Source organism: Perognathus longimembris, chromosome 18, assembly GCF_023159225.1.
Source record: "Perognathus longimembris pacificus isolate PPM17 chromosome 18, ASM2315922v1, whole genome shotgun sequence".
Taxonomy (NCBI): domain Eukaryota; kingdom Metazoa; phylum Chordata; class Mammalia; order Rodentia; family Heteromyidae; genus Perognathus; species Perognathus longimembris.
The window spans coordinates 29,724,619-29,748,947 of record NC_063178.1 but is presented as its reverse complement, the minus strand read 5'-3'; the positions used below and the strand labels follow the sequence as shown (position 1 = coordinate 29,748,947).

The following is a 24,329-nucleotide window of genomic DNA, read 5'->3' as shown; positions in this document are numbered from 1 at the left end:
AAACCATAGCTTCTATTGTTGATGATCCGCTTGTATTTTGCAGGAGCAAAAGAGACTACAGTATGTCCTTGAGAATTACCATATACCATAGGACCTGGCAATTTAGAATGAGCACAAATGTGAACTACATACAAGGAGTGCTGTCTTTGGTGTAACAGGCTTTGAAACTGTTTAAATACTGAAACTAGTGAGGGCTTTATGTGGGAAATATTCGCAGAATATATATTGCATAATACATGTGTTGTATAGGCAGAGTCAGTGATTAAATTAAAAGGTATTAAGAAATTCTGTAAAGCATATATAACAGCCTCTAACTCATTTTGTATGTCAATTGCTAAGGAGAGAGAATAACATGATATTTATCTTTTCTCCAAAATGTACATTTGTTATATTTAGTAGTATATTCTACAAAGACCTTTGGAGCATTTAGAGTGGTCTTAGAATTCAAAATACTATGAATAATATAAATTTGTTTTTGAAAGAATTGCTACAAAGGGCTAGAAGTTAAATGGTATAAAATTTCTCCAGTAAAGCCATTCAAGACCAAAGGGAGGATATCAGAGTTTTGTAATGGAAATTCAAATTGTGGTTTAGGTATAGGGATGATAATGAAGTATGTGTTTTGCCAGCTGATTTGTAGGCACCTTTCATGACCTAGCATAATAATAAAACCAATCATTTTCAGATGTGTGGTTAGCATTTTAGAGAATATGGGCCTGGTATATATCCATCCAAAGGCTTGTTGTACTGTGCTAGCACCCCTGTGGGGTAGTTTTTTGGTAAGTAGAGTTAATCACCAAATTGGGACAGATAAATCTCCCCAAGATAAGGAATTTTGAGTCAGGGCTTTTTCTACTAAAAGTAATTCCTGACGTGCCTTATGAATGATTTTTAGCATTTTTTAGTCTCATTCACCAGGGCCTGCTTGTTTTAGCAAGACATTTTAGCATACTAAGTACTTTCAGCTGAAGATAATTGGGTTGGGGTCCCCTGGAGTATAACTGAGCCCACCCAGCATTTGATTCTAGTGTTTAGCTCAATTTTAGCTAGGGGAATTTTACAATTTTGAATTACTCTCAGGCTAAGATTAGCTGGCTGTTTGAACCCGGCTCTGAGGAGCCTGCACTATTTCAACTGCCTTCTTTCCAGAAGGGGACACAGCACTTTGTAGACGCTGATGTTTTCCCAATAGACATGTAAATGGACAATAGAAATATGGGTAACAAAACTTTATATTTAAAACTGGTACCAACCTCAAAGACAAATGTATTCAAGACAAAACAGGACATAGGAATAGAGGCTTTATGCCTTGGATGGCATGTCCAGTGTCGACAAGCTGCCAGCCAGAGTGGAAAGCCCAGAGGGCCCTGAAAATTCTCAGGGGGATCCTCCCCAGTGGAGATTTCCATCCCTCCACAATCATCCTGCCAAGGCTGCCCACCAGATTCCTTTTTTCCCAATATAGCAGTCCACACAAAACACAACTAATCAGACAAAGATAAAGACACAGGAAACATATGCATGAAATGTAGCACCGGCGCAAATTAAAAGTGCAATTGCAGTAAAAATTCTCTTGAGAGGTAAAAGAAAAAACACTAGTCTTCTCCCAATTCCAAGCTGATGGACGGAAATGGGGAGTGTCCAGTTGTAAGGAAAAGATGATGGGGAAGCCTCATTCATTGGAATGGAGCCATGAGTTGGCCCCATATTATAGCTGTGCTAAGTTAAGTTAATCATGTCAATATCTTCATAATGAGAGGGCTGAGCTACACCTCTGATTGTAGGGGGTTGAATGACAGATAACGTTTGATAGCAAGAGAGAGAAACAGAACCATAGGAATTAGAATAAGAAAAGTAAAAGTGGTTCCTGTGGTGGCAATTTTTTATTTTTACTTTCACCTCCCTGATGGCCCCTGGCAGATCTCAAGAGCATATGCAGTTCTCCAACTGCCCTACTGAGCTGCCTAAATTAGCATCATTCTATGGAGGAGCATATGTTGTGGCTGAAGGCTTATTTGATGATAATTTTTCTTTAACCAAACTGACAGGAAATTGTTCAGGTATAGCCATCTCTCTTAGTTCCTCTCCAGTTTGAGTTTTTCCTCCTCTGGCAGACTGTAGGCCTTCATGGCTTTCGCAACATCAGCTCAGTAGCTGATGTTATGGTAGCATCGGTAGACATCATACTCAGAACTACACGTGTTAATGCCCAAACAGACCAAAACATAACTGGAACTTTGTCACCACACCAATATACCTTTTCCACGTTATTCTTTACTTGTTCCCAGACTTCTAAGTCTAAAGTACCTTCCTGCAGGAACTAAGCATTATACTCCACTACCACTTGCATGCATTCTTGTATTTGTGAATGTGAGACCATCGCCCCTTTTAGTTTCAGATCGTGGTGGATAAAATTAGAAAATGGAGTAGATTTAGCTCCCCTATAATTCCATAATATTTTATCTATTAGGAGCTCACACCATAGGTCCCCTATCTTCTGTGAATCAAAATACCTCTCACCTCTACTCGAGTGCTCCAACGCAGTTCCACAATTTCCTATGGATCAATTATCAGGTCCCTGGATCCGGATGTCAGTTGTTGGACCCGGGTAACCGCAACCGCAGTCAGGACAAGGAGGATGCAGAGGCGAGTGGACCAATGCACACTTTATTTTTGGAGGGCCAGGGTTTACATAGGGTTAGAAATCAATTCACAACCTCAAGAGTTAAATCAGTACAGAAAGATATCCATATCAATACAAAAGTTGCGGATGTTGCTACTACAAAGGTTATTGCTACTATGAAGCATCAAACCAGTCAAGGCAGAACTCTAACTATCACCTAGCTACTATTTTCTCAAGACTAATTATCTCAGACCATTGGGTTCCCTATTTACTGTGAAAAGCTTTCACTGAAGCAGCTGGGCAAACAAGTCTCCTCATGGGGCTCTACACGGGGGGGGGGGGGGGGGGGGAGGGGAGGGGGGCGGGGAGAGTCTCATGACAAACTGGCTTCCTTTGGCCAAAAAACACAGGAGACTCTTTAATGGAGATTTTTTTCCCTATTGGCCTATTTGCTAATAAGGCATCAGGTATATCTGTGCCAAGGCTAAGTCTCCTACTGGTCAGAGAAATTATTCTCCCACACTGGGGAATAAATAAAGGAAGTAGATTGTATGAATATTGGAAGTTCTATATGTTAGCCAGGTTAAGATGTTCCTGAATTTTTGGCTAGTTGAAAAAAAAAAAAAAACGATTTTTCCTTCATTCTTTATATTACAATCTTTATGTTTCAGTTATAAGTGGGAGGCAGGATTAATTTTCTTCTTGGGATTTATACACTGTTTAAAATGTAGGTGGGTTTCACTTTACTATATATGTTATAAAAATATCTACTCCAAAAGCAAGGCTAGATCATGTATTTTTCTGAAGAACTCCAAGCAGGGCTACTTTGAGTCAGCCTTTCCTATGCATGAAATTGTCTTCAATGATTAGTAAGCAGTGGCCTGGGGCACAGAAAATGAAGAAAACAAAACTTGGAGGTTCACTTAGATAAGGAACTGATCTTGTACACAATTATATCTGTGTTTTGCCATTGATCTGCATGGTGCAGACGCTTAATAAGTGCTCTGATCAAGCTATTTGGGATTGTTAATTTTACACTTTATTGCCAAATGAACAAATCAAAACAACACAGCTTCATTCGATTTTACAATGTGAGCCCAGCTGTGTAACAAAGAAAGGAGGGCATTACTGGAATCCAGAAGTCTTGCGTTTACTCCTTCTAGCCACTTTGCCCCCAAAGCTAGCTTCTAGCCTGCCTTCTATCCGCACAGATTAGGCTTGTTTGTTTGAACATCATGTAAATGGAGTGCCAGAATATGGACTTTATGATACTGGCTTCTTTTCTTTAACATTATTATTTGTTCATGTGACTTATCCATGTTATTGCATATTGCAAGAGTTTAAATTTGATTGCTGTATGCTATTCTTTTTCTTTTCCAGTTCGGGGTCTTGAACTCAGGGCCTGAGCACTGTACCTGGCTTCTTTTTGCTCAAGGCTAGCATGCTACCACTTGAGACACGGAGCCACTTCTGGCCTTTTCTATGTATGTGGTGCTGAGGAATCAAACCCAGGACTTCATGTATATGAGGCAAGTACTCTTGCCTCAAGGCCATATTCCCTGCCACTCCTATACGCTATTCTGTCATATGAATTTATCTACTCTATAGTTTTATGACCATTGGTCGTATCTAGTTTGGTGGTACAAATGATCCCAAAGTGAAAATTTTTGTGTCAATTGATGAACCACATTTAAGTTGAGAAAAAATATTGGATCATATGTTTACATGCAGCTTTAGCACTGCCTGAGAGTATAGTTTTCAGAAGTTGTTGTACAGATTAACACACCTCCAGGAGCTATTTATATGCAGGTGTTCCTTATTCTCAATCATGTTTGCCTTCATTCTGGCTCTATCATTATAGCTGTATTGGTGGAGTGGGGTACTTTGACATAGTTTGTATTGACCTGATAACTGATGATGTTAAGTGTCTTATGTTCTCTCTCTCTCCACTTGAATGTTCTCTTTTGTGAAGTGCATGTTGGAGTGTTTGGCCTCTTATTCTTCTGGGTGCATGTCTTTTTCTGTCTGATTCATAGAGAGCTTAGAAAATCTTCGTCAGATAAATGTTTTCCAATATTTCCTCCTATACATAAATTGTTCACTTTTTAAGTGGTATCATTTGATTAACAGAAGTTTGTTTATTTAATGTAGTCCAGTTTGTAAGTTTTCTATGTATAGGCACTCTTTTATGTGTGTATGCTGGTGTTGATGTTTGATCTCAGGACCTAAGTACTCTCCCTCATTCAAGATTGTCCATTCAAGATTGGTGCTTTATCACTTGAACCACTTCAATTCCAGATTTTTGTTGGTTAATGGGACATAAGAATCACAGACGTTTTTCTTCTTGCTGGCTTCAAACTTCAGTTATCAGTTTTCAGCCTCCTAGGTTGCTGAAATTTTAGGCATGAGTCAGTAGCACCCAACATTTTCTTTATATTTTATTTGAGAGATCTGAGCCAACACTAGGTTCTTAATACAAATTATCTGGGTTTCATTTGAAGACCTCTCCAAAATACCATAATCAGACTTTCCTTTCCCTCACATATACTGATATAGTGTTTGCATGTATTGTATAATTTCCTGTATACTTTAAACCATCTCTAGATTACTTATAATAACTACAGTGCCTGTCCTCTGTTAATGATGATTCTAATGTATTTCCTGGGAAATAAAGACAAGATAAAAAGTCTGTGTATGTGACAGACTTCCAGGAAGATGGCTGAAGAGCAGCAGAGTCCTAGCTAAGCTCCTTCTGACATCCAGTTTTACCAATCTAGAGAAACTCTTACTCCTAGAAAGACAGCCCAAGTAAGTTATCACAGTACAGGCATTCTGGTAGAAAAGGAAAAATCAACTTTGCTGGCCTGAAAACACATCTAAAAGAGACAGCACTCAGAACCAAATTAATGAAGTAAAGAAGTCCATTCAGGACCTGAGAGAAAATTATAGCAAAGACATAGAAATAATCAGGAAACACCAGTCAGAAGGAAAAGAGATTCAAAATGAAGTAGCTAGCCTACAGTCCAGACTAGATCAATCTGGGGATCGAATCTGAGGAACTGAATATTTCCTAGAATCTATGGAGAAAGATCAAAATATAACAAAATCAATCCAACTGACAAAACTGACCACTCCATGAGCTCCAAGATACAATCAGGAAGCACATTTTAAAGTTAATAGGTATGGAGGGAAAACCTACAGAAATAAGTTAATGGAAGAGACAAACTATTTATCAGAATATTAGCCAAGAACTTCCCAAATATCCAGAAGGATAGGTCTATACAGATACAAGAAGCATTTAGAACACCAAAGTGACCAGACCAGAATAGGACATTCTACTGATACAATGTGATCTAAACAGTTTCAATAGAGTCCAAGGAAATAATCCTTAAAACTTTTAGGGAGAAGAAAATAATCACATATAAAGAAAAAGCAATCAGAATTACCCCAGACTTCTCAGCAGAGACCATGAAAGCAAGGAGAGCCAGGGATGAGGTATGGAAAACCCTACATAAAAATAACTACCAACCAAGAATACTGTACCCAGATAAAATCTCATGCATAACTGAAAGTCAAATAAAAGTATTCCAAAGTAAGGAAAATTTGAAACAATATATCTCCACCAAACCAGCTTTACAGAAAATCCTCAAAGATATACTATACATGGCAAATAATCAAGATCACAATACAGACAGAGAAATGAATCATAAATAGAAAACCAGAATATTAGATCAAGAATTGGGAAGACACAGCTTTTAACAAGATAGATTTACTGAAGGGAACAAACGATCATCTCTCAATCCTAACTCTCAACATTAATGGACTTAATTCTCCAATCAAATGACATAGGTTCATAAGTTGGATCAAAAATCAAGATCCATCTTTATGCTGCCTCCAAGAGACACATCTATCCAACAAAAGCAAACATGTTCTAAAAGTGAAAGGCTGGAATAAAATCTACCAAGCAAACGGCCCCCATAAGCAGGCTGGAGCTGCAATACTAGTATCATAAAATTGACTTCAAATTAAAAATGGTAAGAAGAGACAAAGAAAGTTACTACAAACTAATAAGGTGATCTCTCCTACAGTACGATATAACCATCCTAAATATCTACACACCCAAATTCATACAAAAACACTACTGACTATAAAAACACTCTTAGACCCAAACACATTGATAGTTGGAGACTTTTAACACTCCACTGTCACCTCTGGACAGATCAAAATGCCAAAAATTGAGCAAAAACCTCAGAAATAAACAACTGCATAGACCAACTACACTTAACTGACATCTACAGAATGTTCCATCCAGCGACAGCAGAATACACATTCTTATCAGCAACACATGGAACATTCTCCAAAATAGATCACATCTTAGGGCACAAAGAAAATCTGTACAAATTCAGAAGTATCAAAATCATTCCATGCATTCTCTCAGACTACAGTGGAAGAGAATTAGAGCTCAACTCAAACAGGCACCGCTGAAAATCCTACAATTCATGGAGACTAAACAACACACTGCTGAACCACCAGTGGGTAATTGAAAAAATTACAACAAAAATTCAAATGTTTATGGAATTCAATCAAAATGAGTACACAAAGTACCAGCTCCATTTGAACACAGCAAAGGCAGTACTCAGAGGAAAATTTATATCTCTTAGTGCCTACCCCAACAAACTGGAGAAACAGCAACTCAACAACTTAAGGAAGCACCTTAAGCAACTCGAAAGAATAACAAGCTAAACCCCAAGTCAAAACACAGAAGCAAATAATTAAAAATCAAATTAGAATTAAATGACTTAGATAGACACACTCCTAGCAAACCTGACCAAAAAACGGAGGCAGCACACTGAAATAAACAAGATCAGAGATGAAACAGGTAACATCACCACAGAAACAACCAAAATTCAGAACACAATAGAGGACTACTTTGCAAACCCTTATGCCAACAAATTTCAGAACCTGGAAAAAATGGATGATTTCCTAGAAAAAATTCATATCCCCAAACTCAACCATGAAGATTTAAACCTACTAAACAGACCCATATCCAGCACTGAAATAGAAATGCCAATAAATGATCTCCCATCCAAGAAAAGCACAGGTCCGGAAGGATTCAGAGCAGAATTCTACAAGGCTTTCAAAACAGAGCTCACACCAATATTTCTCAAACTCTTCAATGAAATTGAAAGAGAAAGTTCACTACCAAACACATTCTATGAAGCCAGTATAAAGCTCATCCCCAAACCAGGCAGGGTCTCATCAAGGAAAGTAAATTATAGACCGATTTCGCTGCGAAGAAAAAGTTTAACTTCATCTTTTTCTACTTGGACCCCTGTTGGGGATTATTAGGGCCTGGGAAAGACTGCCCTTCCACCAGCCTTGGGACAATAGAAGCCCCTCCCACCTTTTGACCTCTACCCCTTGGGAGGTGAACACGTGTGTGCCACCATGATGGGATTGTCCCGCCCGCAAAGGGAAGTTTCGTGATGTCACTTGATGAACGTGACCCCTAGCCTATGACTGACCCTTTGGCCAGCCCCCTTTCCTTCCCGCCATTACTTCTATATAAGTGCCCTTCCATATTAAAGTCTTTGAGACGCATTCCACCACCGCAGCGTGTCCCTGATGCCTTCCTTTCGCCTCCGCCCTCGGTAACATGTGGGGGGAACTGGGGGGAGGGGAAGCTTCAGCAACCCGTCCTCAACTTAGCGTTTGCCCATGTGAGCACGCCTTTGGCCTTCCGCTGGCGGAGGGCCAGGCTGGGTGCTCTTTTATAGAGTTTGTGGTTACCATTCTCCCCGTGGGGGGAGAAAGGGGGTGTCCAGAACCCCAACAGACCCCCTTTTATGTTTTCTTCTTGTCTAATTGCTCTGGCTAGGAATTCTAGTACTATGTTGAAGAGAAGGGGAGAGAGCAGACATTCTTGTCTTGCTCCTGATTTTAAAGGGAATGTCTTTAGTTTTCATCGTTTAGATGCTTGCTGTTGGGTTTTCATAGACTGCCTTTATTACATTCAGTAGTGTACCCTGGAATCCCAATTTTTCCAGAGATTTTATCATAAATGGTGCTGGTTTTTATCAAACTCCTTTTCTGCATCCAGAGATATAAACATGTGAGTTTTTAACTTTCTCCCATTGATGTGGTGGATTATATTAATTTACTTGCACACATTGAACCAACTTTGCATCCCTGGGATGAATCCCGTCTGATCGTGGTGTATGATTTTTTGATGACCTGATGAAGTCGTTTGGCAAGAATTTTGTTGAGAATTTTTGCATCAATATTCATCAGCGAAATCTAGTACAGCAGATAGTAACATAAATAACACTTACTTTAAGATGTCCACAGTGCAGTTTTTTTCTGGATAATTACTTATTTATTGTCAAAGTGATATACAGAGGGGTTTCAATTTCATAGGTAAGGAAGTGGGTTCATTTCTTGTACAATTTGTTACCCCCCTCCCTCATTTTTCCCCTCCCCCTTTCCATCTCCCCCAATGAGTTGTTCAGTTGGTTCACACCAAATGGTTTTGTAAGTATTGCTTTTGGAGTCATTTGTCTTTTTAGCCTTTGTTTCTCAATTTTGATATTCCCTTTCCCTTCCCTAGTTCTAATACCAGTATATACAGTATCCAGTGTACTCAGATGAGATACAGTGATAGCGAGGGGACAACAACAGGAAAGGTGGGGGGTATAAGAGGTTCATCAACAAAGAAACCTATTGTTTCACATGGCATGTTGAAAGTAATTACAACAGTTTGCCTTTTGGTTTTGGTGTTGGGGTCCAGCTTTATGGACTTGATGGGGGACTTGATGCCCTTTCTCCCAGCCCTGGGGAATGCGGAAGCAGGCTACAGTTCTCTGGGTCCAGAACCAGAAGAACCGGCTTTGCACCCAGCCCCCAACTCTCTCGACAGCCCAGGCACCTCCCAGTCTCGCCCTGGCTCGGCGCTTTCAAGTGACATTAGCTCAAGAGGGGATCATGTGATAGCTCTCAGCCTATCGGCGTCCTGGCCGATCACCTTTCCCTTCCTATCACTTCCCTTTACCCTTGCCTTAATAAATCAGATAGCTCTTGAAGCTTCTCCTAGACTCACATATGCCTGACTTTCTTTACCGGTAAGGAGGTAAGGAGGTGGGTAAGCGTTCTTGTTAGGCCGTGCACACATGAGGTCAGTCCTGACCTCCCCTCCCCCCATCCTGGCTACCTGCCGGCCGGGTGACCAGGAGAGAGGACGAGAAAGGGGGTGGTGAGAAAACGTAGCTGAGCCTTGATCCCCACGCCGGGAGAGGCGACCGAGCCCTACAGTTTTGGTAGCATAAGTGTGTGTTTTGGGGAGCAGAAGTGTGGTTTTGAAAATGACCAAACCCCACAAAATAAAAAGGTACCACCTTGCAGTGAATATGGTGAAGCACAGCAGACTGCTGCCGAGTGAGTGAATACAAGTGGCCTCCAGGAGGATTTTTAACTGTGATGGTGAAGTTGAAGTTGTGATGGCACAGTGAAAGCTGCTGAATTCCTACACTGGCCTCCACATTACTATTCCTGCTTCCCCTCTGCCCTCGCCTGATCTGCCATACCCATCCATTCTTCCCACCACAGGCAAAATGTCCACTATAAAATTTACATTGTATTGGGTCACTTAGCTACTCAAATCTCTTAAGTGATTTCCTGTGGCACTTAGCAAAGTATCCAGACACCTTCCTTGGCTGATGAATCTGTTCTGAATCTAGCCCTTGGAAGCCTTTTCCACCTCATTTCCTACCCCTTTTCCTCACACTTCCAGACACAATACTCACCTTCTTATTCCCCTAAAGCTCTTCACTTTCCTAGGCTTAGGTGACTTGTCAGTTACAGTATCAATGTCACATTATTTTCCCCAAGTCTTGTTTCTGTGGTTATTTGTCTTGTTCCCTGCCTCCATTGGACTCTGAACTGTATGTTTCACTTCTGAAACACAGTGCATGCAAAATAATAAAATAAACAGTGACCATTTGTTCTTAGCCTCAGTCTACCCTGGATTGTAAAACAAAGCATCTGCCAGGTCTTTGTTGTCTGGTGCCTGTCTCCCACCCCCTACCCTCACCAATGGCTCTGTCCTATTCAATGTCATTTGCAAATTCCAGGTGTCCAACTTTCTCTCCATCCTAGTTAGGAATTTGTGGCCTCCTAGCACATCCATTGTTTCCATTCAAACCTGCCTTAAATGGCATTTTATCCAGTGACATAAGTTTCTACTCCAGCTTCATATTAATGAGATCTGTGGCCTTCCGGGGGAGGAGCTGGTGGCCATGTTGCAGAGGAACTGTTTCTCTCTGCATTTGGTTTTCTAGAAGGCACTAGTGTCAGCACCCCCACACCCCCTCCCCCAGGGCTTCCTTAGGCCATTGATTGATAGCAAAACTTACAAGGACTTCTCTTCATAGTCAGTACTTTTTAATTTTCATTGTGAATAACAGAAACTGACTCAATTTGCCTAATTCACAGAGGGGAATAAGAACCCATGCATACCCATGAGAAGGAGAGAGCAAAAAGTACATTTGGAATTTGTAAGGGGCCTTGGCATGGTATCTGCTCTGGGACTAAGCCATCTGCAGAAACCCCAGCAACAGATTTCAGGTAGACAATGTTAGTTGATGCAGTTGGTGATCCCTGCATCACCAGATGTAGCTGGGGGGAGGCCTCCCGGGGAGCAGTTCCCAGGGAGCTGTGGGGGTGCACAATCACCCAGGGGAGCATGCACTGTACAGTCCCTCAGAGGCATTTCCATAGCCCTTACCTAAGAATTTGCATGCTGGGCAAGAATAGAAACAAGAAAGAATGGCCAACCTGGGTCTGGAAAGTTCCTGAAGAGAATGCATTACAGTGGGTTTTCTTTAATTAAGAGCTCAGGGACAGCGAAGGAGGTATCAGGAAGCTTATTTATCAGGGCAAAATGAAGAAGAGTTATCTATACTTAATGCCACTAGAGAAATATTTTTTCTTTTTATAAGTTCTGGGCTTCTTTTTTTAAAATTTATTTGGCAATACTAAAATTCAAACTTAGACCTTGTGTTCTCTATCACTTGCACCATGCCCTCAGACTTATTTCTTTAGTTATTTTGTAGGCAGAGTATTGGAATTTTTTCTAAGTAGCCGTTCTTAGATCTTTACCCACCTATGTCCTAAGATAGGTGCACATTATAATATCAGACTCATTAGTTGAGATGGAGTCTCACCAGCTTTTTATTCTAATATTTTGCCCAGGCTGACCTCAAACTGCAATGTTCCTGATCCCCATCTCCCAAGTAGCTAGAATTACAGATATGTACATCTCCCAAGTAGCCAGAAATACAGATATGTACCTCTGCATCTAGTTCAAGTTGGTTTAGATATGGTGGCCTGAGTTAGAGAAGCACTTACAGACAAAGAAGTAGCAACTCGTACTTCAGGAGTACAGCAGCGCCAGATGTTCTGCTCTGAGAGGTTTGTTTGCTAGAACTGAAGTCTAGGCCCAACTACAGGTCCTCTCAGGGACTCAGTTTCCTCATTCTTAAGTTGGAAGAAAGAAGAGAGTAAGATAACAAGGCTTGGATATTTAGGTTAGCTGATACAAATGTGGATATGTTAGGTTAGCTAAAACAGTAATACCTAGAAGGCTGTAGGCTGTCATACATCTGCCTCCCCAGATTAAGTCATTCTTGGAGTGCTTAAAATGAGATAAGAAGTGAGCTTTTTTCCTGAGTCCCACTTGGTTCTCATCTCTTGACAGTGGACTGACTGGTTTGATAGTCAACCACACTCATGTGCCTAAGGAAAATTAGGAATTGATACCTGGTTTGATATGACTAGAAATGTACCTGAGAGAAATCTTCAAAATCTTTGCTTACCATGAATCTGTATTCTTGGGGTATACTGAGTCCATGAGCAGTATGTTGACATCTACCTGAACCTATTTGAAAGCCTTGGAAGTACTTAAAGTGTAATGATAGATCAAGAAAGAAAATGTTTTATAGGTGCCTTCTTATAAGGAGGAAGAGTCTCCTTTCTTCAGTGTGCAGCGAGCAGTTTGTGTGTTCACAGCTCAGCAAACACAGCTCAGTAACCCCTCAGCTATGCATTCCTTGATATTTAGCTTATTAAAATATGCACACCTAAATTGTATCTTATTAATGCTATCCTTTGTGTTAAAGCTGTGGGGGGAGGGCTGAAAAATCCCATTTTCTCAAACATATTTGGATTTTTAATGTAGAAATTGTGACGAAAGCTTCATTTCCTGAAGGCTATATTTTCTATTCAACTGTTATGAAATTGAAGCCAATGTTTTGTTTGTGCTATGTTGAGTGGTAATTGAGGTTTGCAAATTTTTGTGTGACTTATTCTGATTTTCTCCCAATAGCCTGTGAGCTGAAACTTAAATACAGCTTTGTTGTGGTTGCTTCTTCCTGTTTAGAGAGGCTGGCGTAATATTTTGTCTTCTGGGCTAAAATAATCATGTAATTACTCTGTAATCATATAGTAATTAGTATGTACTATATGCATTTGTTACACAATTATATTCCTGGGGGATTGCATGGCAATTATACTTTCATTCAGCAAATCATTTTATATACTGTATCATGATCAAGTATATAATTTGTTGCTGTTTTCTTTGGTTCTAATTTCAGTTTACTGAGCAGGAGCTGGAGACATTCTCCTGTCCCCTTGTTTGCTTGTAACTAGGCAGGTGCCTGAGTCCCTCTGTGCTCACTCCATCGCTCCTACTTAGACAATGAAGCAGTACCAGGGAGCTTGTGTGCGGTGGCACATTCCTAGCATCTCTACTACTAATACACTTCCTCCTTGTCACAAATCATTCGAGTTTTAGCTTTAACATTCCTTGAGTTCTGGGGCTGCCAGTGTGGCCCAGTGAATGCTCAGATTTCAGTGAAAGAAGAGCAGTTGTGGAGTTAGCACCATGTTCAAGCCTGTCTTTCTCTGCTTTGCAGTGAAGCGTATTCCCAAAGGGAACAACTGCCTGTATGCAGCCAGTGCCTGCAATCTGCATGACACCTGCAGGAAGTACCGGTCTGCATTTGTTACTCCCTGCATCTCCAGCATGTCCAATGAAATCTGCAACCGCCGCAATTGCCACAAGGCCCTTCGGCAGTTCTTTGACAAAGTCCCAGCTAAGCTCAGCTATGGCATGCTCTTCTGCTCGTGCCAGGACATAGCCTGCACTAAGAGGCGTCACCATACCTTTGTGCCCACGTGCTCCTATGAACAGCAAGAGAAGCTCAACTGCTTGAATTTGCAGGAATCCTGCAAGACAAAGTACATCTGCAGGTAAACATTCTGGCAAGGCTATAATTAATGACACTCCACTCAGCCCTGGTGTCTGCTGAAGGTGGCAGGCTCCAGCTCCCTGAGAGGCTCTCAGGCCAGAGCAAATGGAGGGCCATTTCTCTGAATGCATTAAGATGTCTGACTTCCACCTCTCTATGGCGGCTCTTACGTGTTTGTTTGTTTGTTTATGTTACTGAATTTAAAGTTGTTACCCACCACTGGAGTCATAACTGAGCTTTTTGTTTAAAGTAGTTGTTTAGTTTTCAGATAGATCTTAACACTTCCTGCCCTGGGTACAATTCCTGGAAAAAATGTAATGCTAACATTGTTTGGCGGATGGGATCTGGGCTGGCTTCAAATCAAGATCCTCTTTTCTCCACCTCCCACGTACCTGGGATTACAGGGATGTACCTGCCTTAAAAATGCATACTTCAGAATGAGTACTTCCCAGGTCATAGAGTCACCTGGGTGAGGAGACATTGCAGGCATGAGCCCACTCCTCAAGTTCTAAATGGCTTCCAGGAGCCTAGCAACCCAAGAGAAGAGTTATAGCCAGAGATATGGAGCCTCTCAACATTCAGAGGTAGAAAAGTAGAAATGAGGAGCCAATGGGATTGGGGTCTTTCCAGCTTTGGGCAAGGAAATGCTGAAAACAGCAAGGTCTGTTCCATTTTGTGGCTAGGGAGAGTCATACCTTCCAGCCCTTTTGCTAGCCCACAGACCCCACAGGAAGCTGAGTATTATTGCAAACTTTCACTTCCTTTTCCTGATTGACCATTTATTCTTATATTTCAATGTTTGAAGGAGTACATGGACACGTTCTTCACGTAGAATAAGAGAATGTAGAGGGCTTGGAATATGGCCTAGTGGCAAGAGCGCTTGCCTCCTACACATGAAGCTCTTGGTTCGATTCCCCAGCACCACATATGTGGAAAACGGCTGGAAGGGGCGCTGTGGCTCAAGTGGCAGAGTGCTGGCCTTGAGCGGGAAGAAGCCAGGGACAGTGCTCAGGCCCTGAGTTCAAGGCCCAGGACTGGCCAAAAAAAAAAAAGAATGTAGAGTTCAGGTGAGTGAGGAGAGAGGAACCCTTTGCCTCAACACTCAGGGGACCAGTGTTGATTGTTTGATGTATGCCCTTCCAGAACTTTGGAGTTGAGTTAAATTGCTGATCAAAGCAAGTAGATTTTAATAAAACAGACTGAGCCTTTGCAGACTGAGCCTTATTCAGAATAGCGGGCCCAATCCTGGGCTGGAGATTCAGACGGGATCACATTTGCTAACACCTATTCCTCAGGGCAGGATACAAGAGGCTTCTGTGCCAGCTCTGACTTAATCTTACGTGCTCAATGATTGTTAGGCAGGTGATCAAGTAGATGAGAATGTCACTAGGCACTTGTTTTCTTATACCATCCCCAGTTTTAAAGCACAGTGAGTGTGTGGGCCCTTGCATAGTAAGTGGGTGGCTCATGCCTGTAATCCTGGCTACTGAGAAGACTGAGCACTGAGGATCATAATTTGAAGCCAGCCTGCCCAGAAAAGCCTGTTAGACTGTTACAACCAATTAACCACCCAAAAGAGCTAGAAGTGGAGCCATGGCTCAAGTAGCAGAACACCAGCCTTGAGCAAAAAGCTAAGGGACACCTCCCAAACCTTGGGTTCAAAACCCCATATTGGCACTAATTAAAGAAAAAAGAGTGGGAAAAATATGTACTTTAAGATATCTTGTTGTACGAATTTCTCTTCAGTTTGTTTTACTCTGGTATAATGGGATTCTGTTCTTTAAACCAGCTCTAATAGTGACCAAAGAAATATGAAGTCCTCATTATCTGTACAACCTTCATTTGAAGATCTTCTGAGCATGATGTCCCTCCATCTAATTTAAGAACTTTGAGGCAGTACATCTGTATATACAGGGGCTTACATGCCCAAGCATCACTTGGACAATTTGCATAGTAGAAGGTATCAGATGTTCCTGAAGTATAACTCCAAATCTTCTTCCTTATTTTTCTTTTTGTGAAGGCCTTGGGGCTTGAACTCAGGGCCTGGGTACCATCCCTTAGCTCCTTTTGGCTCAAAGCTATTGCTCTACCACTGAACCATATCTCTACTTCCAGCTTTTTGTTTAGAAATAAGAGTCTCATGGATTTTTCTGCCCTGGCTGGCTTTTAACTGTGATCCTTAAATTTCAGCCTCCTGAGTAACTAGGATAACATGTGTGAGTCACCATGTCCAGCTTATTCCTTACTTCTTAGCCCCTAGTCCATTCTGCTGTAATGACTGTGGGCTAAGAGTATACATGGGTGTTTTGGAAGTGATCATAGCATGAGATAGGACCTCCACAAGCCTGAAATTTGGGAAACTAGTTGGGAAGTCTTAAGGAGCTCTCACTATAGGTGAAACCAACAACGAGCAGAAGAGGTAGAAATTGGGAGCCTGGCCCAAGTTACACACAGGAAGAAACAAGGATTCTGAAAATCTTAGGACTCACACCCTCTCCCCCAATATGGGACCCATTAACCTTTAAGTGTATGTGTGCACCAATTTTAGGCTTGAATTCAGGGCCTTACACTTTCGTTTGGATTTTTCTCTTTAAAACTGGTGCTCAGCCATTTGAAACACACCTCTACTTCCAGATTATTGGTTGTTACTTGAAGATAAGATGCTTAGAAACTTTTCTTCCCAGGCAGGCTTCAAACTGAGATCTCAGACTCTTGAGTAGCTAGGGTTACAGGTATGAGTCCCTGTGCCAAGATCTATTGACTTTTCAGCAGGAGTTACCCCTTCTGTGACCAGGATTTCCTTTCTAGGATCTTATCAACTTAAAGCCAGACAGTTTCTCTCTAAGATAGTAGTGTTATGCCAGATTTCTGGTCCCCAAAGACCACCAAGGAGCCAATACTGATGCAAACGCATGAGAGTCTCCATTGCAAGCTTGAGCCTGGACTCCCAACCATCACCGACAGAGCAGATCTGGATTGAGAGCCCTGCCCCTCAGATAGGCAGGGTTTTTATTGTGATAACAACAGGGGCAGGATATTTCCAACTTGGCAGATACTTGATTGGATGACATTTAGCAAGCAAGTATTGTCCTATTTCCATTGGCTATCTACCCTTTCAGTTATCTATTTTGGCTTTGATATCGGGAACTGGCCTCGATATCAGGAATTGACAACAGGTGGTCACGTAGCACTGATGCAGGGGGTTAGTGCAGGGGGTAGAGCAAGTCAAAAATGGGTTAAGCAAGCTGTTTACAGAAGCAGAATATTGCGGTCAGGCTGACCTAGTACCAACTTTATTTTAACAGTTGCGACCATGTTTTCCCATTACCACTAAGCAACCTTGAGCGGGCTAAAACAATCCAGTACTCAATCATAAGTAAACCAACCCAACAGTTACCATGGCATTTCTACTACTATTATGGTTATTTCTATAGTCTATGACTATGATCATTTTTTACTGTCCATTACCATGGTATAAAGGTGAACAAGTGCTCCCTACATTTTTAAATGTCAAACTACAAGAAATTAGTCTCATGGGTGGGGTGCAGCCCTCTATCATGGAGTCATCACCAGAGTTTAGAAGCTGTTATAATTTTAACACTAAAAATTATATTTAGTTACTCCAGTTTTCAGGTCAGCCCTAACAGTAGAGCTTTGTCTTTTCACAAATATATCTTACCGTGTCTCCAAGAGAAGATCTGTGGCCTTCCTACATGTGTTCAAAGCCTATTCCGAAACAGTTAAATTGCATCCACTGCCTTGTTCTTATAAAAAGAGACTCCTTAGTGGGTTAGTATGAATACTTTAAATCAGACTGATTTCTTGCTAAGCAAGTAAGAATAGCCTGGAGTTTAGGGACTTAGAGAGTGCTTGCAGAGGAAGAAAGAGGAACCTGAAGATAATAGGATGGTTCAGGTACTCTCCTGGGGGCTCAAACTGTCTTGGTAGAAGAACCTTTTGAAGGAATTAGTAGCAATGCCACTAATAGCAAGAATAGACTCCACTAGTGGGGAAGAAATGTAAAATGGACACAAGCCAGCCCTTGCCTAACAGCTGAGCATCTCAATTCAGTATCTTGGCATGGAGCAAATAGCAGCTTCAGGCTAAGGGGTGAAGTCTTTCTGGACTGGGTTGCACCGCAAGGCAGTGTTTGTAGTATGGTCACACTTCCAGCTTTGGGTAGAACTGAGAGACTATTTGAGGTCCAGAGGCTGCCCAAGGGCCACACCAAGGGAAAATTGTCTCCATGTGATTGATGGGCTTTGTGCCCTGTCTTGAGTCTTTCCTGGGAAGTTGAATCAGGGACTTTTACTGGTGGTGTTACCCATTGTTAACTTACTTAGCTCATAATTTCTTTCCAGAGCCTAGACTTATTTTTCATGATTTCCCCCTCCCTGCCAAAGTGGTGAGTGTAATTTGATTTGCTAAGTTGGTAAGTGATGTTTTCTTTCATCGGATTCTTACTAATTTTGCATTTCATGTTATGGTTTTTATTCCATCCCTTCATAATCCATCTCCGTGAGGCAGTTGGGTGAATACCCAGGGCAGTCGGTAGCTGGTACTGGCTAGAGCCAGGGTTCTTTCAGCTTCCTCTTAAAGACCCTCTCCTCTCCCTCCCACTGTGATTATGAATTAAGGCATCATTTGAATTTTTCCAAGAAGAGATGGCAAGAGAGAAAATTACATCCTAAATACCAGACTCTTTAAAAACTCACACTTTCTGTTTTAGCATCAGTGTCTATCAAAGAACTACTCAAGATCATTAAACCTTCCCGAAAGTAAGATTTTCCTGTTCAAGGGCCTTCAAATTTCTTTCCCCAAAATCTGGCTCTGTACCAGATACAAAATCTGGCTGTCTTCTACCTTCAGCCTTCAAACAGATGAGAAACAATTTGAGCTTTTATTTTGACTTTGTTTTCTTTTTTCCCTTTTCACTTTTAGGGAAGTTCATAAGTTATTTGCCTCGACTGCTTGGGCCTCCAAGCTTGTCTCCAGCAAAGCACGCACTGAAGTGTTTTTAGAAAACTGTGATGAAACTTAAAAGTGTCTCCCCTATTAGTTTTGTTCTGCGTGCTTTCCTTACTGCCTGGAAGCATGTTAATACCGAGTTTGGCCAAAAGCAGATATGTGCCTTTGTTCCTGATGCAAATTGTTTTATATACATATACATATGCCTTGCTTGCTTTCCCCTGACATTCAGGGAAAGCTTTACAATTGTGCAATGATTTAGGATGCCACAGATTTGTTTCTGTCCCTTTATTTTCCTAGTCACTCAGATGCCACAGTTGCTCAGTACCAGGAGGCCTATCACCTGCCCCTAGAGCTCACTCCTGCTTTCATCTAGAAATCAGAGGTAGAGTACAACCCATTCTGCTTCCAGTAGCAAACGAGGAGGAAGCCTGAGGTTCACACATCCTGGAGACATTAACTGCTACTGAACACGCCCCACCCCCCCATGGGGGAAATAGCCCAGCAGATGTTTGGTGGCTGCTGTGGCTGTCCTGGTCATTCTGCACATGCAATAGTGATTATACATACTTGGTGTTTCCTTATGCATGTAGCAATTGTTACTTGTAGTATGTGACATGATGCCCCAAGGGTAGGCTCCTAAAGAGCTCCAGCTTAAACCAGCTGTCTACCTGGGTCAGTGGCCCAGGCTCTCTCTTTCCTGGCAGTCTACTCCTAGGGGAAATCAAGTGTTGTATTTGCATCCAGCAGTGCTATGCCAAATATATCATTCCTCTACAAAGATACCAGTAATGGTGAAGGTTAGAAGGGAAGGAGAAGAGTTGGGGGCAATACCATCTGTCCCCAAGGCTTTAATGACCTGCTAGAAATTCCCCCTTTGCCAGCTTTCTAGCTGTTGTCCCTAGAGTCTCCACAGATTGTGACTTGATTACATCACCAAAGGTATTTTTTCTATCTTTCCCTTGGGACCCAGGATCGTATAATTGCATCCCAGAAACCTGGAGTGCTTTTAGCAGAATCAGGAAGATATTCCTTGATACAACTCCAAAACAGGAACACCTGAGATTTCTCAGCTTCTGCTTGAAACAACACCTTATTTGCTATGCTGGGCTGTATCCTTGTTATATGGAAAGGAAATGTATTATTGTTCATTTGTCAGCTGGGGTGTTAGGGAAATACATATACAAAAAGCAGCAAATTTGTGTTCTACTGGCTTACTTAGTTTGACAATGGTCATGCACCTTTATGAGGTGAGAAACGTGTTTTATTTGCCTAGAAGTAGGGCTCTTTTTACAGCAAACTGTGGGGGGAGGTGTTCAGAGATCAAGAACTTCTCTCCCTTCTCCAGCTTAAATTTCGGAGTCCAAACTAGATTCTACATCATTGTGTCTGGGCTTGTCTTGACTTCTGGCATGCACACGAGAAAATGCCTAAGGGATAATTAATACCTAAAACTAAGTGGCTAGATTAATTTGCCACTTATTTTTTATTTTACATGGATTAATTCACAAATGGAAATCAGCAATAAGACAAAGGCAAATGTTTCAACCATGGAAAGCAAAGGTTTGGGAGTATGAGAAAATAGAAACATACCATTTTTTCCAGTTGATTTGAGCAGTTTTCATGGTGAATGATGACATGTCTTTTAGTAATGCATCCAGCATGCAGAGTGGCCTGTTTCTAGTGTATATCACCCATGAGAGCTGCTGTTTCCCTGTCTCTACTACATGGGGAGAGGAATCTGGCATACAGAACTGCTTGATATTCATCAAGACTTTTGGAGATGAGAAAAGATGTCCTCTGGCATCTGTTGCCACCCTTGTCTTCCTTGACTTTATCAGGTCCACAAAGCATTCTTTTTGCTGACTCTTCTGTGCCTCCACACCCAGCCTGTGTCTGAGCATGTGTAGCAGTCAGTGTCTCTCAGCACCATCAGAGCTCTATTGCTCTGCTCTGCAGTGACCTGGGCTGTGAATCAAGTGTAAGCCACCTGTAGCCTGCCCACCCCATGTCCTTGCACCTCTCCTTATCTTTTTGGCAAAAGCTGGGGTGAAACCATTCATTGGTTCCAGCTGGATCCTGTCACTAAGAACTACCTGACTGTATTTACCATATTTCTCCTTCTCTGTAGTGGCCTCTTTTTCTCTGGGTCCTCTGGGTCCTCTGTGTCCTTCCTTGCCCTCCTTCCAGCTGCCCATATCCCCTCTAAGTCACTCTATCACTCTCAACTTGGAGACAGACTTAGGGACTGCTATTCTTTTTCTTTTTAATTGAAATTTTATTGTAAAGGTCATATACAGTGGAGTTATAGTTACATAAGTCAGGTAATGAGTATGTTTCTTTTAGAACAATGTCACCCCCTTCCTCGTTTACATATTTGTTGATTTAGGAATCCAGGTGGATAAGTGGAGTATGGGCACCAGAATTTTCCTTGTCTGTGTTTGGATACAAATGTATGTGGGGGAAAAAGAAGGTTGTAATTTGATTGGCTCTGTTGAGCAAGTTTAGAGAGCCACTGTTTCTTCAGGAGAAAACCTCAGGAGCTGTGTTGAAATCTTGTCTCCAGGACTGAGAAACAGGGAATGTGAAAAGCCTAGAGGAATTTCCAGGAAAAAAAAAGTGAGAAAACAACTGAAGTATAGTACAAGCAAGGCATCCAGGGCCTCCAGTGCCATGGTGAAATGGTAGATTTTTCTCCATCAAACTCTAGAGAACATCTGAGGAAACTAGGTGGAGGCAGAGTGTGGGGAAGACTGGAGGCTGATCAAGGGAGGACTAGGTGAGAAATACAGAGGGCCAGAGATAACAGGATAAGAGATGAGGGAAGTTTCTCAACAAGTAACCCAATGAATGCATTTGAACATAAGTGGATCTCAGACAAGAGGCTGAAATGCTGATACAAACTTTAGAATCTGCCACATAAGGTTGTTATTGAAGATGCATGGTAGGATTTTTTCTTTTGGAAAGTGAGTGAAAAGAGAAATAAGCCAAAGACAGAAACATGGGAAGTTTTTGATGTAAATTTCTGAAAATACTTTAGAGAAGTGAGGGCTTCAAGAACCAAGCAGAGTCCGTGGAAAAACTGAGTGGCGACAGATTCTTAAGACAGAAAGGGAAGTGGTCATCATGTCAACTACTCAGGGAAGAAGTTAGAGAGGCATAACCTACCCTCCCATCTATGCTTCCTCCCATCTATGTCTCCCTCTTTACCCATTTGTGAGTCCACCTATTCATCTGTCATTTCTTCTATCCACATTTATATCCACCCCAATACTCATTTATCTCCTCATCTAGCCCTCAATCTCTCCCTCCAAACATCTCTCCATCTCTCAATCCATCCATCCTGTACTTATTATATCACTGATAGGTCAGATAATAAGGCAAGAATATGAACACTGAAGCTAGCTGCAGTGGTCAAGAGGGTGTAAGGTGCTGTCTTCCTGGAGAAGCCACCGTGTGAGGTGGGTCAGAGGATGAGAGGTGTGGAAGAGAGCAGAGTGGTAGTCACAGGACAGATGCTCAAGGCTGTGCTGAAAAGAGGAGGAAAGCAAAATGAGCAGCACTGGGCTATACACATAACCAACACCAACTACAATCAACCCAGCCACTCTGTAAGAGGATAGTTAGGGGAATAGCCTAGCCCAGAATACACAGCTTCTCTTGGAGGAGTTGAAAATCAAGCCCAGGCTTGCTGACTCTGAAGTATGGTTTCTATCACTAGTTCCAAATGACTACTTTTCATGACAAGAATACAATATCCTTATACTGCTCAGTCTTCCTACCTTTATTTCCAGACAGCCAGAATAATGACCCTGGCCAGTCTCTGAGCCCAGACATTCTTTATGGCTCAGTAACTAAGGCAGCATCAGTTGTAAAGACCATTTTCACAGAGTTAGGACATAATGTCCATTAGAGCCTCTTATCATCATTTATAAAAATTAAAAAGCCACTCAGGTAATACATGCTCATTAAGTTCTTCCTTTATCTAATTTCCTCTTGAACACTCATTGCTTATTACAGAGTGGGCGCTTTGTGAATTTGAAAGATTTCTTTCTAGAAATAGATCACACTGACTTTTTGATTATTATTATTATTAACTCACTATTTACTTCAAGCATAATCTATGACACCCCAAACCCTAGGGGGCAAGTTCCATGCCTGTCTCATCAGCACTCAGGTTCACCCAGTTTGATCTCTAGGTCCTTGTTGCATTGTCCTCACCTCTCACTTTGCCAAAGGCGGTGGGCATGAGGGACCTGGCCATGCATCTCATGCTCAGAGGAATTTGTTCCTGTCACAGCTTTAAATAATCCATCGTTATGCCCAGTGCTGGGATCATCTTGGTATTTGCCTTTCTGCCTGCCCTGTGTCCCATGGTCATTTCATTCATCACAGGGGAACCTTATTCTCTTTTGTAGATTACATCTCAATGGATCACTGGGAATGGATGAGGAAGATGCCTGGGGGGTGGCAAGAAGCCATCAGGGTATTTCCCAGGAGTTGGGGGTACATGGAAGGAAATCTTCAGTTTTTTGGAATTCAGGTGGTACTTACAAAACCGGTCAGCTGAGACATACCCTGCTCAATCTCTTCTGCTGCTTGATGCCCTTCACTCCTCTTCAAAGAAGACCCTCTGCCATGCCCACCAGCCATTTTCCCTGGTAGCAGCAGTGGAGTTTACATGCATAGAAATCTAGCTTCCCCCCTCCTCAAGCTCAGATGTAATTCAACCAGATAGATTTCATGCTCTTGCTTCCCCGAGTTCCAAGAACTTTGGAGGCTTCTATTTCCTGCAATCATTTCTTCAAGCTGTTTCAACTTCTGTGCAAGAGATAAGGAGGCTAAAGAGTAGAGAGAAGGGAAACCCTAGTATTCCAAAGGGGTTAGCCCTCATTCAGGCTTGCAGGGTTTGACAGAGTCCCCCTAAGCTGAGGTGGTGCTAGCCCCCAAGCAGAAAAGTGCTTCTTTATTTTGTCATACACATTTTGTAATTGATATAAAGATTCACACACAGTCCCTGACCCAGAGTAATCTCAAATTTGTATCTGGCAATTTGCCCTCTCCGGTGTGGGTGACTTGTATCTTATGCTTAATTATCATCTGTTGACTTGAGTAGGACCACTGGTAGCAAGGTTTGGCCAGTATGGGCTCCTTTCACTGTAGGACCCTAGGGGCTTACCTGACCCTCACTTCCCATACTTCAGGAAGTTGAGGGTGGGGAATTGCCGCTTACCACCATCCCACCATCCAAACTCCACTTTTAGGGTAGGGTGGTCCCAGGTTTCACCAACAAATCTTCAGTTCTGCTTCCCAACCTCCACCCACTGCATGACCTCAAGTTAGGTACCCTGCAGATATGCTGGCATGGGTGTTTCCAGCTCAGTGAATGGGAAATGACTCTGTAATTTCCAAAGGAAATTAATTATCTCAGGTAG

The 24,329-nt window shown here is 41.9% G+C and overlaps 1 protein-coding gene across 1 annotated transcript in view; it reads left to right on the top strand.

Annotated features, from left to right (window-relative positions):
- LOC125366720 (GDNF family receptor alpha-1-like) overlaps nucleotides 1-24,329 on the top strand; it is an 87,421-nt gene that overhangs the window by 22,441 nt on the left and 40,651 nt on the right. Inside the window, exon 4 of the mRNA XM_048367411.1 lies at nucleotides 13,591-13,927. Coding sequence (XP_048223368.1) covers nucleotides 13,591-13,927 — 337 coding nt within the window. The remainder of the gene's footprint in view (nucleotides 1-13,590; nucleotides 13,928-24,329) is intronic.